The 14,676-nt window shown below is 40.6% G+C and overlaps 1 protein-coding gene and 2 non-coding genes across 6 annotated transcripts; all 3 read left to right on the top strand.

Moving 5' to 3' along the window:
* The first annotated feature begins 508 nt into the window (after window positions 1–508).
* On the top strand, window positions 509–9,808 carry ddx54 (DEAD (Asp-Glu-Ala-Asp) box polypeptide 54). 4 transcript variants are annotated; one of them, XM_046067435.1, is made up of 20 exons: window positions 509–790; window positions 1,556–1,682; window positions 2,618–2,688; window positions 2,782–2,970; window positions 3,184–3,233; window positions 3,338–3,379; window positions 3,473–3,568; window positions 3,678–3,799; window positions 3,940–4,001; window positions 4,949–5,080; window positions 5,238–5,448; window positions 5,579–5,710; window positions 5,840–6,055; window positions 6,147–6,220; window positions 6,320–6,526; window positions 7,085–7,227; window positions 7,331–7,444; window positions 7,552–7,662; window positions 7,777–7,876; window positions 9,023–9,808. In XM_046067435.1, the coding sequence occupies exons 1-20, from the start codon at window positions 671–673 to the stop codon at window positions 9,314–9,316; spliced, it is 2,613 nt and encodes an 870-aa protein (XP_045923391.1). In that variant the 5' UTR covers window positions 509–670; the 3' UTR covers window positions 9,317–9,808. The 4 variants fall into 4 exon arrangements, with proteins under 4 accessions (XP_045923391.1, XP_045923393.1, XP_045923392.1 ...); XM_046067437.1 differs by having other exon boundaries at window positions 5,837–6,055; window positions 7,777–7,874; window positions 9,033–9,808; XM_046067436.1 differs by having other exon boundaries at window positions 5,837–6,055; window positions 7,777–7,874; window positions 9,027–9,808.
* On the top strand, window positions 921–992 carry trnac-gca. The gene has a single exon. It is a non-coding gene; the product is annotated as a tRNA-Cys (tRNA).
* trnac-gca lies at window positions 1,924–1,995 on the top strand. The gene has a single exon. It is a non-coding gene; the product is annotated as a tRNA-Cys (tRNA).
* Window positions 9,809–14,676: the final 4,868 nt, after the last annotated feature.

The following is a 14,676-nucleotide window of genomic DNA, read 5'->3' as shown; positions in this document are numbered from 1 at the left end:
AATAGATTTTTGGGTTAAACAGGTGAAAAGGCTGTTGCAATAATCCAGGCGTGATGAGATGAAGGCGTGTAAAATGGTCTCGGTGTCCTTAAAAGATATAGTGCTCCTTTGCTTCTGCTATAGATTTCAAACAAAATATCAGTCTTCTCCACTGAATTACTGATATTAATTAGGGCTTTGAAGGGCCAAAGACCGGAAAATTCTGTTATATGGTTAGATTTAGCTGGTGCATTATTGGCTTTGAAGTTCAGCTCATCAAATCTGTGTCCTCTGTGAGTAAATGAGATATTGTTACATCAGAAACTAGATTGTAAGGCGTAGTAAGGAGTTAAAGATAATAGAAATTACACAACCAACAATATTAGGGTCCAAGAAGAAATGGAGGGGGAGTAAATTGAGTATAATTATAATTATGAATACACCGATTGGACCTCACACTCCGTAGCAGTAGACGGCGGTGTTGAGCTTAAAATGACCAGCAAAACGGAAGGAGAAGAAGAAGAAAAAGAAGAAGAAGACGCTCACACGTGTATCCAACATGTCTGCCCACCGTGTTGTTGTGAGTTGAGGTGACATGGACTGTGTTGAAGACTAGTTTGATGTCGTTTTATTTCATAACCTCTACAGTAAAGATACCGAGTTCAGCCTAGAAGAGACTGACAGCGTCAGGATGGCCCAGAGAAAGAAGAAACTGACGAAGAAGAAGAGATACACACCCAACAGAGAGCCGGAGCCGGACTCTGACGGCGGAGACTTTGAACTGGCTGCTGAAATTAAGGACGATGATTCTGTAAGGAACACTGCTTTAATTAAAGCAACTAACTCAGCGTTTGCTGTATTGACATAAACACAGTAGTAATGTTATAAGGCAGTAACAGTTTCTCACACCACGTGTGTTTACCACCCTCCGTTTAACAGTCGGGGGTATAGCTCAGTGGTAGAGCATTTGACTGCAGATCAAGAGGTCTCCGGTTCAAATCCGGATGCCCCCTAAATTCTTGTTACATGTTTAAATATGTTCAGAAACATCTAATTTACTTGGTTATTATATAATATAAATGATAACATTATAATGTTGTGTAGTAACGTGTATTGTTGTCACTCTATCTGTTTAATGTCTGTCTGTCACTTTACAATTACACACATGAACATTGGAAGGCTGCAATGCACAAGTAGGTCTACAGTGTAACAAGTAAGCTGTTGCTGTGCATGTGTACATCCATGCACACATATATATATATATAATCTGCATCCTTCAGATGTTAGTAGGCTTCCATCACTTTGGTATTATGTAAATATTAGAGAGCAGTCACTAGTCCTGTGTCCAGCAGTTGAACTTTAATGAACGATAGTTAAACATCCATATAATGCTCCACTTAAAGCAGTTTAGAAAAAAGGTGTCAGAATAAAATATTACCCTATCTTGTCAGAATTATCCATGAGAAATGTGTATTTACATCAGAAGATCAACTGATTAGATCAATTCAGAGCGATTTTATTTGGCACCTTTGTCACGTTGTTAACAAGCTGTTGTCATTTCTTATTGCTCTCACAGCCAGGGAGGAAACTGCCGCGGTTCCCCACCTCTTCAGACTGCCTGTCAGATGTGGAGCCTGACACCAGGCAGCTGGTCAGAGCCCAAAACAAGAAAAAAAAGAAGTCTGGAGGCTTTCAGTCCATGGGTGAGACCCAGTGAAGTGTGTACTGTAGGGCTGCATGTCTGCTGGGTACTCAAAGTTAGCTGATTTAATCAGGCCGATATCTGGCATTTTGAGATAATCGGCATCGGCCAATACCTCCACTCATGAGAGTAATATACAAGAAATGTATGCAGACACAGCTGCAGGCAGCCTTGTCACTTGTGGCTGCTGATGAATGATGTTAGCGCTCTTCCATGTGTTTACCACCCTCCATTTAACAGTCGGGGGTATAGCTCAGTGGTAAAGCATTTGACTGCAGATCAAGAGGTCTCTGGTTCAAATCCGGATACCCCCTGAATTCTTGTTACATGTTTAAATATGTTCAGAAACATTCCACTTCTCACTTCCCTGTGAGTTTTGGGAAGATGGTGAAAAAGTTAGTTTGGCCCCCTAAATTTCCTCAGTGACCCCATCGTCTTTTCTAAATGTTAACATTTTTCTCATACTCTAAATGAAAGCATTGAAAGCATGTCTTATCTAAAACCTATACAGGCAGTTTTAAATATATTTTGGTATACTGTTGAGAATAATGCAGCTGAATGACGTCACTTCTGACAAACTGTACCCCACTCTACCTTGAACACATATCACGTTCTGAAATCTACACCATAGCCAAATGTATTTTTCAATTTCAGTAATTAATAAAAATTCCATAAAACAGTTTACTGGCTAAATAACCATGTATACTAGATTGTACTCTCCATGGTTTAATGTGGCTATACATGACTTTTCTTTGTTTTGATATCGGCATTATACATCGGCCATCGACTGCCCATATTTCTTAATATCGGCATCTGCCATTGAAAAACCCATATTGGTCGACCACTACTCACAGTATTATAAATCCTGTATATATTAATCTGATCCACTGTTTCCCCAGAGACAATATTGTTTAATTACATTATGTCTGTTTTCAGGTCTCAGTTACCCTGTATATAAAGGCGTCATGAAGAAGGGTTACAAGGTCCCTACTCCGATCCAAAGAAAGGTAAGTCAGTACACTTCAGGGTTCTGTAATGAAACATTTGTGACTTCTAACAGTGCAGTATTTCATGTCCAATCCTTCTCTTCACCACTTCAGACTGTCCCAGTGATTTTGGATGGCAAAGATATAGTAGCCATGGCTCGGACAGGCAGTGGTAAGACAGCTGCCTTCCTGGTGCCCATGTTTGAGAAGTTGAAGGCCCGTCAAGCCCAAACAGGAGCCAGAGCCCTCATCCTGACCCCCACTAGAGAGTTGGCCCTGCAGACTATGAAGTTCACAAAAGAGGTCAGACTGATGAGTGTTGTTCATCTAGCTGTTCAAGTTGGCTGATCTTACATGTAGCTATATTTTCTGGAACATAAGTCTTTAATTATTGCAAAGTTAATCGGCTTTTTAGTGGGAGAAAAGAGCCTCTCTGACGTTTTTCCAGTGCTGTCCCTGATTTAAAGAAACAAAAATTATTATTTTTTTTCCCTCACTGTGTTGTGGTTGTTACAGTTGGGGAAATTCACCGGCCTCAAGACCGCCTTGATCCTTGGTGGAGACAGGTGTGTGACTTCTCAATATTCTTGTGCTATTATGTTTTCTGTTTACTCTGAGATCTGTACATTTCTCATCTGAAATCAATATAAATGCATCTGCTCCTTTCCAGAATGGATGATCAGTTTGCTGCTCTTCATGAAAACCCTGACATGTGAGTGTTTTGTTGTGGTGCTAACTGATGACGCTGTTTCTCACCATCCGTGTACTATACATTGCGGTTCTAATCTCTGTCCTTTTCCCTCAGAATCATCGGCACCCCCGGTCGTCTCATGCACGTTGTCAAGGAGATGAACCTGAAGTTGCAAAATGTGGAGTACGTGGTGTTTGATGAGGCTGACAGGTGAGAAATGGAATTGTGCCTTTTTAAAGGTGTAATTTTTCCACTTCACAGCTCAGATTTACTCTTACGCATGTAAGCGTGAACGTGTCTGTGTTCTTCCTCCTCACAGGTTGTTTGAAATGGGTTTTGCTGAGCAGCTTCAGGAGATCATCCGGAGACTTCCAGACACCAGACAGACTCTGCTGTTCTCTGCCACTCTGCCCAAACTGCTGGTGGAGTTTGCAAGAGCTGGTGAGATCAACAATCGGTTCATTTCCATGCATCCATCATGATCGAAGATGTTTTTAAAGATCATCATCATAATATGCATAATAACATATTAGTGCCTAAGACACAAGTTAACCAAATAAGCTTTTTTTTCATATTTCCAGGGCTGACTGAACCAGTGTTGATTCGTTTGGATGTGGATTCTAAGCTCAGTGACCAGATTAAGGTAAAAAAAAGTGCTTATAATTGTTCTTCCCATAGAAGCCAAGTTTTATAAAGAATGAGGTCACAGTCTCTCAACCTCTGTTATTAATTATTTGATTGAAATGGAAGGTTTATATTTAAGCAATAGCTCACGACAGGCCGTGGTATATCGTTGCCGTTTGTTGTGCAGCCACTAAAAACTGTCCAGCGTCAGGAGATTGACTTGGGTAACTTATTGGTACTTATAGGCCTATGATAATATGCTTGCCACTGTGTGCCAGCGGGCAGCAGTGCTTAAAATAATAACACTTTTATATTATACCTACCAGAAAGGGCGGAATTGCGTCTCTCCGTGAGCAATAGTCTTTTGAACAGGCTATTGAAACTTAAACTTTGTTGCAATATTGCAGACATCTGGGACAAGGTGTGTGTGTGTGTGTGTGTGTGTGTGTTTATTGATTTATTTATCTCCACTGGTAAAATGCGATCTGTAGCCGATCAGATCTGTATCAGATTGCATTTTAATACCAGAGGAATGTAAAGGAATTCGACGTCATACCCGTTGTATACGCTCATTATATCACTACTATGAACAAATGAGATTGCTTGATTTGATCTACCCGTTTTATAAGTCAAAATAAAACATGACGAGGTAAGTAGTGCATCTTCGTGTTCTTCGACATCTTTCAAAACGCTGTATGGCCTGAAATTAATGGTTTAGAATGGAAAATTACTAAAACACAATCCACATGTTTAAAGCCAAACGGCTGCTCTGTGGGTCCATAGGTTCAATACTTGCCCTATCATCATGCAACCTTAGGGGAAACACTATGCTGCCTTCAGGTGTTCTTTGCAAGCTCTTACTTACATGAAGAGTTAAAAAGTTTATTACTCAGAAATGACTGACGATCCTTACTTCATATCTGTCCCAACACTTAAAAAATGTTAACCTCACATTTCTTCCCTCAGCTGTCGTTTTTCTATCTGCGGGTGGATGACAAGTCAGCACTGCTGCTTCATCTGCTGAGGAACGTAGTGAAGCCTCAGGAGCAGACGGTGGTTTTTGTAGCCACCAAACACCATGTAGAGTACCTCAAGGAGGTAAGCTGCAAACAGCTGAATAACTCAGTTGTGTCTCTCTTTGTATTTCTTTCCCTCAGTGAACCCTCACGGGGTTTAGTAAATCCAGTTGTGAAAGTTTCCTCATATTTTCTGTAAAATTACAGCTTTGATTCGATTCTTTTGTTTTGAACTCCAGCTGCTGACTTCAGAAGGTTTGGAGTGTGCCTACATCTACAGCTCCCTTGATCAGACTGCCAGGAAGATCAACATCGGGAAATTTGCAAATCGGAAAGCCATGGTGCTGATTGTCACTGATGTTGCTGCTCGCGGAATAGACATCCCCCTGCTGGACAATGTCATCAACTACAACTTCCCCTCCAAGCCCAAGCTCTTCTTGCACAGAGTTGGTGAGGGGCTTTTACACCAAATTAGTATCTAGATTTGCTCTTAATTAGAGATTTTTCTTTCATTTTACCAGATTTTGATAATGTGTGATGAGGATTACCATTTCGGTCATAATCTGTCTTCTCCCATCAGGCCGCGTGGGACGTGCTGGGCGTAGTGGCGTAGCCTACAGTATGATTTGCCAAGATGAGATGCCTTTGGTCTACGACCTTCACCTCTTCCTTGGAAGGCCTGTTCAGTTTGCCACACTTGAACACACACAAGGTAGGCTTTGCTGAATGCCTGCCTGTTCTTTGGATTCATGTTCTGCTAGTAGATGTGTTAGCTGTCACAGTCTTTACGTCTCTGCTGTCACTTTCTCCAATCTGAACCTCTCCGCCCCTCCTCCAGAAGAAGGTGTGTTCGGTCGGGTCCCTCAGAGTATCCTGGATGACGAAAGTTCTCATCTGATCACGGCTCACGAAAACTCCCTGGACCTGCAAAACCTGCGTCATGTCTCGGAGAATGCCTACAAGCAGTATCTCAAGTCTCGACCACACCCCTCAACTGAGTCCATCAGACGGGTCAAAAGCACAGATCTGTCCAGCATGGCCGTCCATCCACTACTAGGTCAGTTTAGTGGAAGGAGAACTTTGAAGAGAACAGTGATGATGATATTCAGACTGTAGTTAGTAACAGCATTTGATTAATCTTGTTTCAGGGTCAGGATTGGAGAAAATGGAGCTAGAGCGCCTTCAAATAGTTGATGCCATCAAAGGCTACAAATCTAAATCAGTGAGTTACAGTAGATAATAATGCTGATATCTCATTCAATTTCCCGCTGACCTGTGAACATGCTGTACGTAAAAATATTCTCCTTTCATCGTCTTGTAGACTATCTTTGAAATCAACTCTAACAGTAAGACACAGGCTAGGGAGGTGATGCAGGCCAAACGCTCCAAGGACATGCGGCTGATGGACAAATTCAGCAAACGCAGGGACGACCTGGCCGCAGAAAGCCGGCTGCAGCAGCCCATCAATCCCACCGCCGCCGCCGATGATTTCACACACTCCTCCAGCAAAGACGAGGACACTCTCAAGGCAAGTAACTCTCATGCCTCTGTGGTATTATGATTGGAAATATACAGCAACTTTTTAGCATTTTTGTAAGACATGCACTGAGAGTACAACCAGACCCTAAAACTCTAGTGAGTGCTCCACATCTGGTGTGTTTTGCTAATCTGTAGTTCTTTCAGTTGAAAGATATGTCACCTAACACCAACACAATCTAATTATCCATTGTATGTCTAAAGATATTCAGACTGCAGAAGATCCTTTTCATTATCGATTATATGAAGAATTGATAAAAATGTCCTAACGCCTGAGTAGATGTCTTCAGGTGTCTTATTTAGTTTGACCAAGAGTCCAAAACCCCAAGTTATTCAATTTATTATCTCATAAGATTGAGTTGCGTCGCTAGGACGAGTGGATGGTGTGGTATCTTTGCTTGACAGTGACTTAAAAGATTATTTCTTGATCAAAATACTTTGCACAATGCAGCATCTCTACTATATTAATATAAATATTGTTACAACTAAGCACTTTAAATGCCAATCTAGATTTGTTTTTTTCACATGCACTTCTTTGTTTTTCCTACAGGGGGTGTTCTCTGCTATGGTAGGTGTTAAAAGGAGAGGCCAGCAGGAAGATGAATGGCCAAAGAACAAAAGAAGCAGACAGTCAGGCAAAGATGAGGAGCATTACATCCCCTACAGACCCAAAGACTTCAACTCCGAGAGAGGGTGAGATTTTTTTAATTTTATTTAGAAAGATTGGCATCAGACAGGATTTTAAATGTAGTATCTGTGTGTTCTAACCTGTGACTCATGTTCTGTGTGGTGTTAGGTTAAGTCTCGGCGGAGAGGGCACTGCTTTTGAACAGCAGGCCTCCTCAGCAGTCCTGGACCTCATGGGAGATGAGGGAAGCCGGTTAAACCAGCACAAAAATATAATGAAATGGTGAAAATTTGGATTCAATCTAAAGCCATCTCTCTCCTTCTATTTCAGCTCTTGTTTATGATTCTACCATTTCATACGATAATTTAGGGTCTGTCTATCATTTGTAGGGACCGCAAGAGGAAACGCTTTGTGAGAGAAACAGGAAAGGAGGACCAGAAGAACAAGATCAGAACAGACGGTGGACAGGTCATCAGTAACAAGAAGAACAGGAAGAACTTGTATCCTTCCGAGAAAGTCTCTGTTCGTATACTTGTTTGCTATTACTGTTCTCTCTCGCTCTGACAATATTTAACTGTGTTGTTGAGATGTTGTATGACTTAACGACATGTCAGTTATGAGGAGTGGAAGAAAAAATACAAGTTTGACGACGGAGGATCTGGCTCAGATGGAGAAACAGGAGGAGGACGAGGAGGAAGGAAGCCAGCAGGAGGTAGAGGAGCATCTGTAGTCTCAACTTGAACTCTTGAAAACAAATCCATTATCATATCTGATGGACTGTTTAAAAGAAAGTAAGAATGAAAAAAGACTGGAACCAGGGGAAAACCACTGGCCTGAGTCTAACAATATACGCTTAGTTCCACCTTTTAAAAAATCTTTAATTAACATGTTATTTGTTATTTTAATCTGTATTAAAACAATGTTGTTTTTATGTGTTAGTAGGTGGTAGTAGTAGGTATATTTTGTTACCTTTTAAACAGAGCAAAGCCAGCTGTTTTCTCCCTGTTTACAGTCTTTGTGCTAAGCTAACTGGCGTTATTTTTTTAACGGACAGCTATGAGAGCGATATTGCTCATCTAACTGTCACTGTAGCCTGACTAACCGATAATCTGTGGGGGGAAAAATACAGTTCCTCTGCCTCCTCCTTTTGCTCCTAATGAGAATCCACTGCTTCCTAAACAAAACAACCAATCAAAGCCAGTAGGAGCACCTAATGCAGTGTTAATAACTGCTCGTGCACATGCTGCTCAACCGCCCCTCCTCACGCATGCTCTCCCTCACACAAGCTCAACACCTTCAGCGCGGCTTTAGAAGGTGTCTGAAGAAACAACCACCAGCAATGAAAGAAATTCCCATCTCTCCTTTGCCATAAACAGCGTATAGTACAAAACACGTGTGTGATCATGTCCCGGCTCCTAACAGAACTTTGGGCTCATTATGTTCGATGCCATGGCGCTCATGTCGGTGAGTGGCAAAGAGGCATAATGACAAACAGTGAGGAATAAGCGGAAGAGTTGGAGTCGATGCGAGGGGGACGGGTCTTGGCAAGGCTTTTGGCTGTGGAGAGCGAGCCCTGAGGGGGATGAAGTTTTGAAGGGCTGCTGGCTCCTGTTTGTGGGTTTGGTGGGAGGGGCTTAGCAGAATGATAGCAGCAGAGAGAGAGGCGGAAGGTTTGGCATTTTATGTTCAATTGTTACCAACTGCTGCTTTATGACAAATTATCCTATTGCAATGTTGAATTTTAATAACCCAATCTGCAAAGGTGTTGTGACTCGGAGTCACTTTCTGCAAGCTGTTTTCAGTTTGTGTACCATCAAGAAATATTTAATATAATCCTCGTTTCTGCGTCATCCGTCTCTCCCAGGTCGTGGTCGTGGCCGTGGTCGAGGTCGAGGAGGTCCTAACTTCCAGAGCCCTAACTTCCAGAGGCCTACAGGACTGCAGCAGACGCCTGGTGGCCGCACAGTGCGGTCAGAGCTGAAGACGAAGGAGCAGATCCTGAAGCAGCGAAAGAAAAAGCAGAAGCACCAGTTCCTACAGAGTGGAGGCCTGAAGAATCTCCGTAACAAGAACAAGCAGTGGGTCGGAGAAGTTAAAAAGTCAGGTTTTGGACGCGGTGGTCAAAAGAAGGGTAAGATGAGGAAGAAACTCTGAGGAGGACACAGAGGGAGAACTGTCATGGAGGGACACTGGTGTGAGATAGTTGAGATGGAGGGCACCGTGAGGGACTGGATGATGAAAACCATTATCTTCCAAAACCACCTTAAATAATTTCACGCAGTATTTAATGATTGTGGATTAAAGGAGAAGATGAGTTGAGGAAAGCATTTCTAGAATGTAGAGATGAGCTTTTCCCCTCATTTCCTACTGTGTGTAAAAGAATGATCTAATGTTTTGGGTTTTCCTCTTTTTATGCATGTTGGCGGTTTTTGAGTACCGAGATATAAACATCATTAACTGCTGGCAAAATACAAATGTGAATAAGGCAATATTTGGTGTCATCTTCATTTGCATACAACAAAAACAAGTGTGTTAATTATGCAATGTGTAGATTGGTACATTTATTTGGAAAAATGTGTCTTTCATGAACAATTGTTCTACAGCCTGTTCTCTTGAAGTTATTCATATTAAAGAAGCACTGCAGAGTTTCAGTATTCTACTTCTATAAAGTGGGTGGAGACACAATATAAAACACCACCAGATCCCACATTTCCTGTTAGAGCTGCAATAACTAAATTGCAATTTCAAACTAATTTCATAATCGGTTTGAGGAATCTTTTAAGAAAAAAAGTCTTAAGCTTCTTAAATGTGAATATGTTCTTGTTACTTTACTTATCTATAACACTAAACTGAATAACTTTGGGTTGTGGACAAAACAAGACATTTGAGGACATCATCTCAGGCTTTAGGAGACAGTAATTTACATATTTTATCTTTCTCCGACATTTATAGACCAAACAGATTGAGATAATAATCAAAAGATTAACTGACAATGGAAAAAAATCGTTAGCTGTGTAGCCCTATTTCCCATAATGCAGCCAATGGCTGCTGTTTGTTATTGAACAGTTGAAGACCATGCATCGGAATTGCTCCTTCATTTCTGTTGTTTAGCAGAAAAAAATAAACGTAAATGAGGACAACCACTCAGAGGAAGCCTCTGTGCATGAGTTTACTTCTCCAGGTAGTGAATGGTGTGAAGTTGGTGTGCTAAAAAGGGTCTCCCCTCTCTGTTTTAATGAGGGCGTATCCACTTCGTTTTCATTCTTGAAGCTGTGTTTCTTACATCTACTAAGTCTTAGCCAAAAGGGCTCTATGCCGCACCTAAAGTATGACCAGTGATGGTTTCACAGATCTGTATAGTCTTGCTGCAAAATACAGTACTGGTTCTGGTCCATAACTTTTAAAAAGCAGCAATCTTTAAGACCTGAGGAACCCCTGCTACATATAGGATGACGATATAGCTCCATTAAATGGGGTTATGTTGTCTGGGGATCTATGGTCTGACTTTATTTGGTCTAGTTACTAATTTAATGAAAGCCCAGTCAGGGTAACCACAGGAATTGAAAGACGGCTTGATGGGACTTTGTTCCCTGTCTTTAGCATTTTACATTTGACTGTTGTTTCTTCCTGCTGGTATAAAGTCTGGATTGCTTCCAGTTTGTGCTTCTGTTTATGGTGTGAATGGAAAAATGACTTAGTTGGTGTGTAAGTGGGTTTTCTGTGAACCTCAAAATGGAGTCCACCTACTTCTCTAGGGAGACTGCACGGTCTACAACATCCAGCTTTTCATTATCCTTATTAATTTCCACCAAATGAATGTGTTCAGTGAAGGCCTTTAAGCCACCGCTTACGGTCTTGATATAGTATAGTATCTTCATAATGTACGATGCTGCACCCTTTTGGTGGAAAACTAACACTGCACGTGTATGAGGGTGTCCTAGAAGTTTACAAGACCACTGTGTTCCACAGTTTATTCACCACCACTTGTGGCAGGTCACTGGTATGGCAAGAGGAGAAAGGCAGGACTGGGAGGAGGAAAGGGGAAAATTGTGATGGCTTGTATATATTATGAAATGCAATGTCACTGGAACAATAATTGGTTTAAGTATTAATATCCAGATTCAGTTTGGATGCCTAAACAAAGCCATACAAAGTATATTATTAAAACAATTATTAATATTCATTTGAGAGTGCCAATATTTAGAAAACCTGTAAGTTGTAATATTGTAGTATAAGAATGATGATTCAAGTGTGTACTGTAAGGTTCAGTTTAGCTGACTGTCGTACTTTTGATATCTGCCATTATGTGGGGGCGTGGCTATGATGGTGTGAAGGTTGGAATATTTCTGGTGGAAACTTTCAAAAATGTAGCTCTCTTGCTAGTTTCTCCAACATTGCCCACACCAGCTTTAAGGGTTGATGTGTTTATATTTTCACCATACTAAACCAAACTAAACTCACTAAATTCAAACCAAATTAATGAAATTTATGCTCTAATGCTAATTTGAATTGAGGCATAAATTGTCATAGTTTAACTTTATTATTTAAAAAAAATCTTTGGGATTATATTCATCAGCAAAATCTTACTAAACTTGTTATGTTTTTCTATCCTTAATAATGGACTGGTCGCCTCACATCTGAGAGCATCACCTCTGGCTGTTTTTTTTTCTGGCCACATGTCAAATGATCATGTAATTTATTTCCTGCAGAAGATACAGCAGTCGATCATCGGGCAAAGGAGAATTCTCTCATTTCTTCAGATGCTGGGAAGGTGCAAAACATGACCACATGCACAGCAGCCTCAGAGGCAAGAGCAACGCTACACCAATGAAAGTGAGGGAGACAAGTTGCTCATTCCATCTGGATGTGGTTACAGTGTAAGCTGTTTCTGATGAAATGCGCACATGCTATCATAGGTTATTCATAGCTGTCATTGCTCGTCTGCAGAAGGGTCTTCCATAAAGATCTGTGCCTTCCAGTCGTCTACGAGAGTGCTGCTAAAGATGGAAGAAAATAGGTGTTAGGTGGGAAATGTATTTGGTCCAAACAGGGCAGAGTTACCAGAGCGCTGCTATATTTCGTAGCAGGGGGGACCTTCCAAAAAACATCTATTCATAAAACTCACAAACTAGAGTATCAGTTTGCTGTGCAGATAAGTCACAACTGTATCAACATTCATTTTATTAATTAAAAGAAATCCAAAGTATATTTATAACTTAATAGTGCCAGGTATTATTCATGTACTTGCACAAGTTTTTACTTTTATCTCATAAGTGCAGAGAAAGCTACATATCATTACAAAAACTAAAACAATAGATTATATTGTTAATATATTAACAAAAATTAAATGTAAAACATATTGGCACACAAGAAATGTACACTTTCATGTATTATACAGTACATGCCATAGAAAAACATTTTGAAATGCAGCTGTTTTTATAAATGTATTTGGGACTGAATATACTGCATCTTACCCCAGATATAATACTTTTCAATTTAAACATCTATCAATGCATTTACAGATTTAAAGGTGTACTTACTTTGCTTTACCTTTTGAAATAGCTTTTTTAAGTATAAATTCATTGTATTTACAGACCTTGATATCCACACATATATCTCCTTTAATGAGCATACTGTAGTTGATTTCATATGAGATGACATTTACACTTGTGAAAAAGAAATTTGGTATTTTTGTGTTGAAAGAACTGATTATGTGGCATTTTAATATCCAAGTTAGGTTTACAGATAATATATATTGTTTTATTTGTATTTGTTTTAAGGAGGCTAATCCCCCTGACAGTGCTACTGAAACTGATTAATGCAGCCTTAACACTGGAGTGTCTATAGCAATTAGATTATAAAGGTATTTTAGATAAATATGAGACAAGAGCCAAAAAGAAAGACAGGCTGACAGACAAGTGAATGAAACACAAAATTTCCATTGGACTAATCCTCAGTGGTCCAGCACAAGGAACAGGCTTTTCTGTGAAATAAGGGATGCCTGTGTGTGTGTGTGTGTGTGTGTGTGTGTGTGTGTGTAGGAGGTAATGCACACACCTGAGTAAACAATGGGCTAGTTATAAAAAGTTATTTATGGAGAACAACATCCAGATAGGGCATTTGTACTGTCTGTCCCCTAACTCTCTGGGACCAGAACAAACTGGACTGAAGGAGGTTACATTGCCTGCGATATCAGTTAATCCTCACGCAGAGATATCGAGCTCCAGCCTGCCTTTGCCTCATATCCCGTCCTCTGTGAAACCATCCCTCACCCTCCTCGTCTATCTGATGGCCCCTCTCCCCGTCCCCGCGCTCTCTAGTGCTACGGCAGCTCTCCAGTCATCAGCAACGGCAGCTTTATCTGTGTTTTAGGATTCCCAGGACTGACACAGCATCCACTTGAGATATGCCAAAGAGCCTGAGCATCAGACTACTGCTGCTCTCATACAAGTGGGATATAAATGCTAGGCAGTAGTTGCAGTGGGACTGTGCTGCCTGTGAGTATATGTAGCTGTAGAGGACATTGTCTGACCACTGCCCACAATTTGACACACATGAAATTTCCTGTCAGTTTTTTAACGTAAAGGAACATATCACTGGATATAGATTTTTAGTTCATTACTTGCACAATGTCCCACTGATTATCCCATTCAGTTCATTTCAGTGACTTGTGGAGAAAAACTTCTCTCCCTTGTTGGCGCTTTAAAAGAGGCTCCGACATCAAAGTTTTCACACATGGCAGCCTTCTTCATTCAAGAAGCAACCATACTGTTATTACCCTTCTCAATCATCCACGTTTGTCCTTAAGTGCACGAGGTTTTGAAAAAGTCTCTGATTGAAATTGTATTGCTACATCAATAGCATTTCAGATCTGTACAAGTTGAACATTATGAAATTAATTATGACTAGTGGCCTGGATGATTAGGAAATCAAGGTAAAAAGTTATGGTATTGTATGGAGTGTAGAGCACACACATCTAAAACCTGAAGACAAAGTCAGACAAAAGATCTGCACACTGTACTGACAGTTCTCAGTATATTTAATTTATCAGAGAAATCTATTGATCTAACAGAGATCATCATCACTCAGCTGGTCCGACTGGACCAATCAGAGCATAGCTGGATATGACACTGCCTGATACTCCCGTATCAGCATACAAAACCTGCCTCTATGGAAAGGGACAAACCAGATATATACATATTGAATCTAATTGTACGATTTGGGAAAATGTCAGTAGTCATTTAAAAAAAATATATGTGTAGGCTAATTAATGGGCTAAAATGTGGTAAGAAGTGGCACGGTCTGGAAAAGTACACAGCTCAAATAAAAACCCAGCCTCACCCAGTAACTTCTTGATGTATATGAGCACTGTATTGAGATTTTTTCCCACAGTTATCTCATTAATCTTTATCCGTTATCAAAGCAATTATCTGTTTGCAGATATGTGAGTGTGTTGTGTCTGTTTCATTCGTTCCTGAGCAGCCGTCCCTACAGTCTGGCTCTCCTCTCCTTTC

The sequence above is a fragment of the Micropterus dolomieu genome, linkage group LG13, assembly GCF_021292245.1.
Source record: "Micropterus dolomieu isolate WLL.071019.BEF.003 ecotype Adirondacks linkage group LG13, ASM2129224v1, whole genome shotgun sequence".
NCBI lineage: Eukaryota > Metazoa > Chordata > Actinopteri > Centrarchiformes > Centrarchidae > Micropterus > Micropterus dolomieu.
Note: the sequence above shows the minus strand (reverse complement) of the source record. Positions and strands in the feature narration are given on the sequence as shown.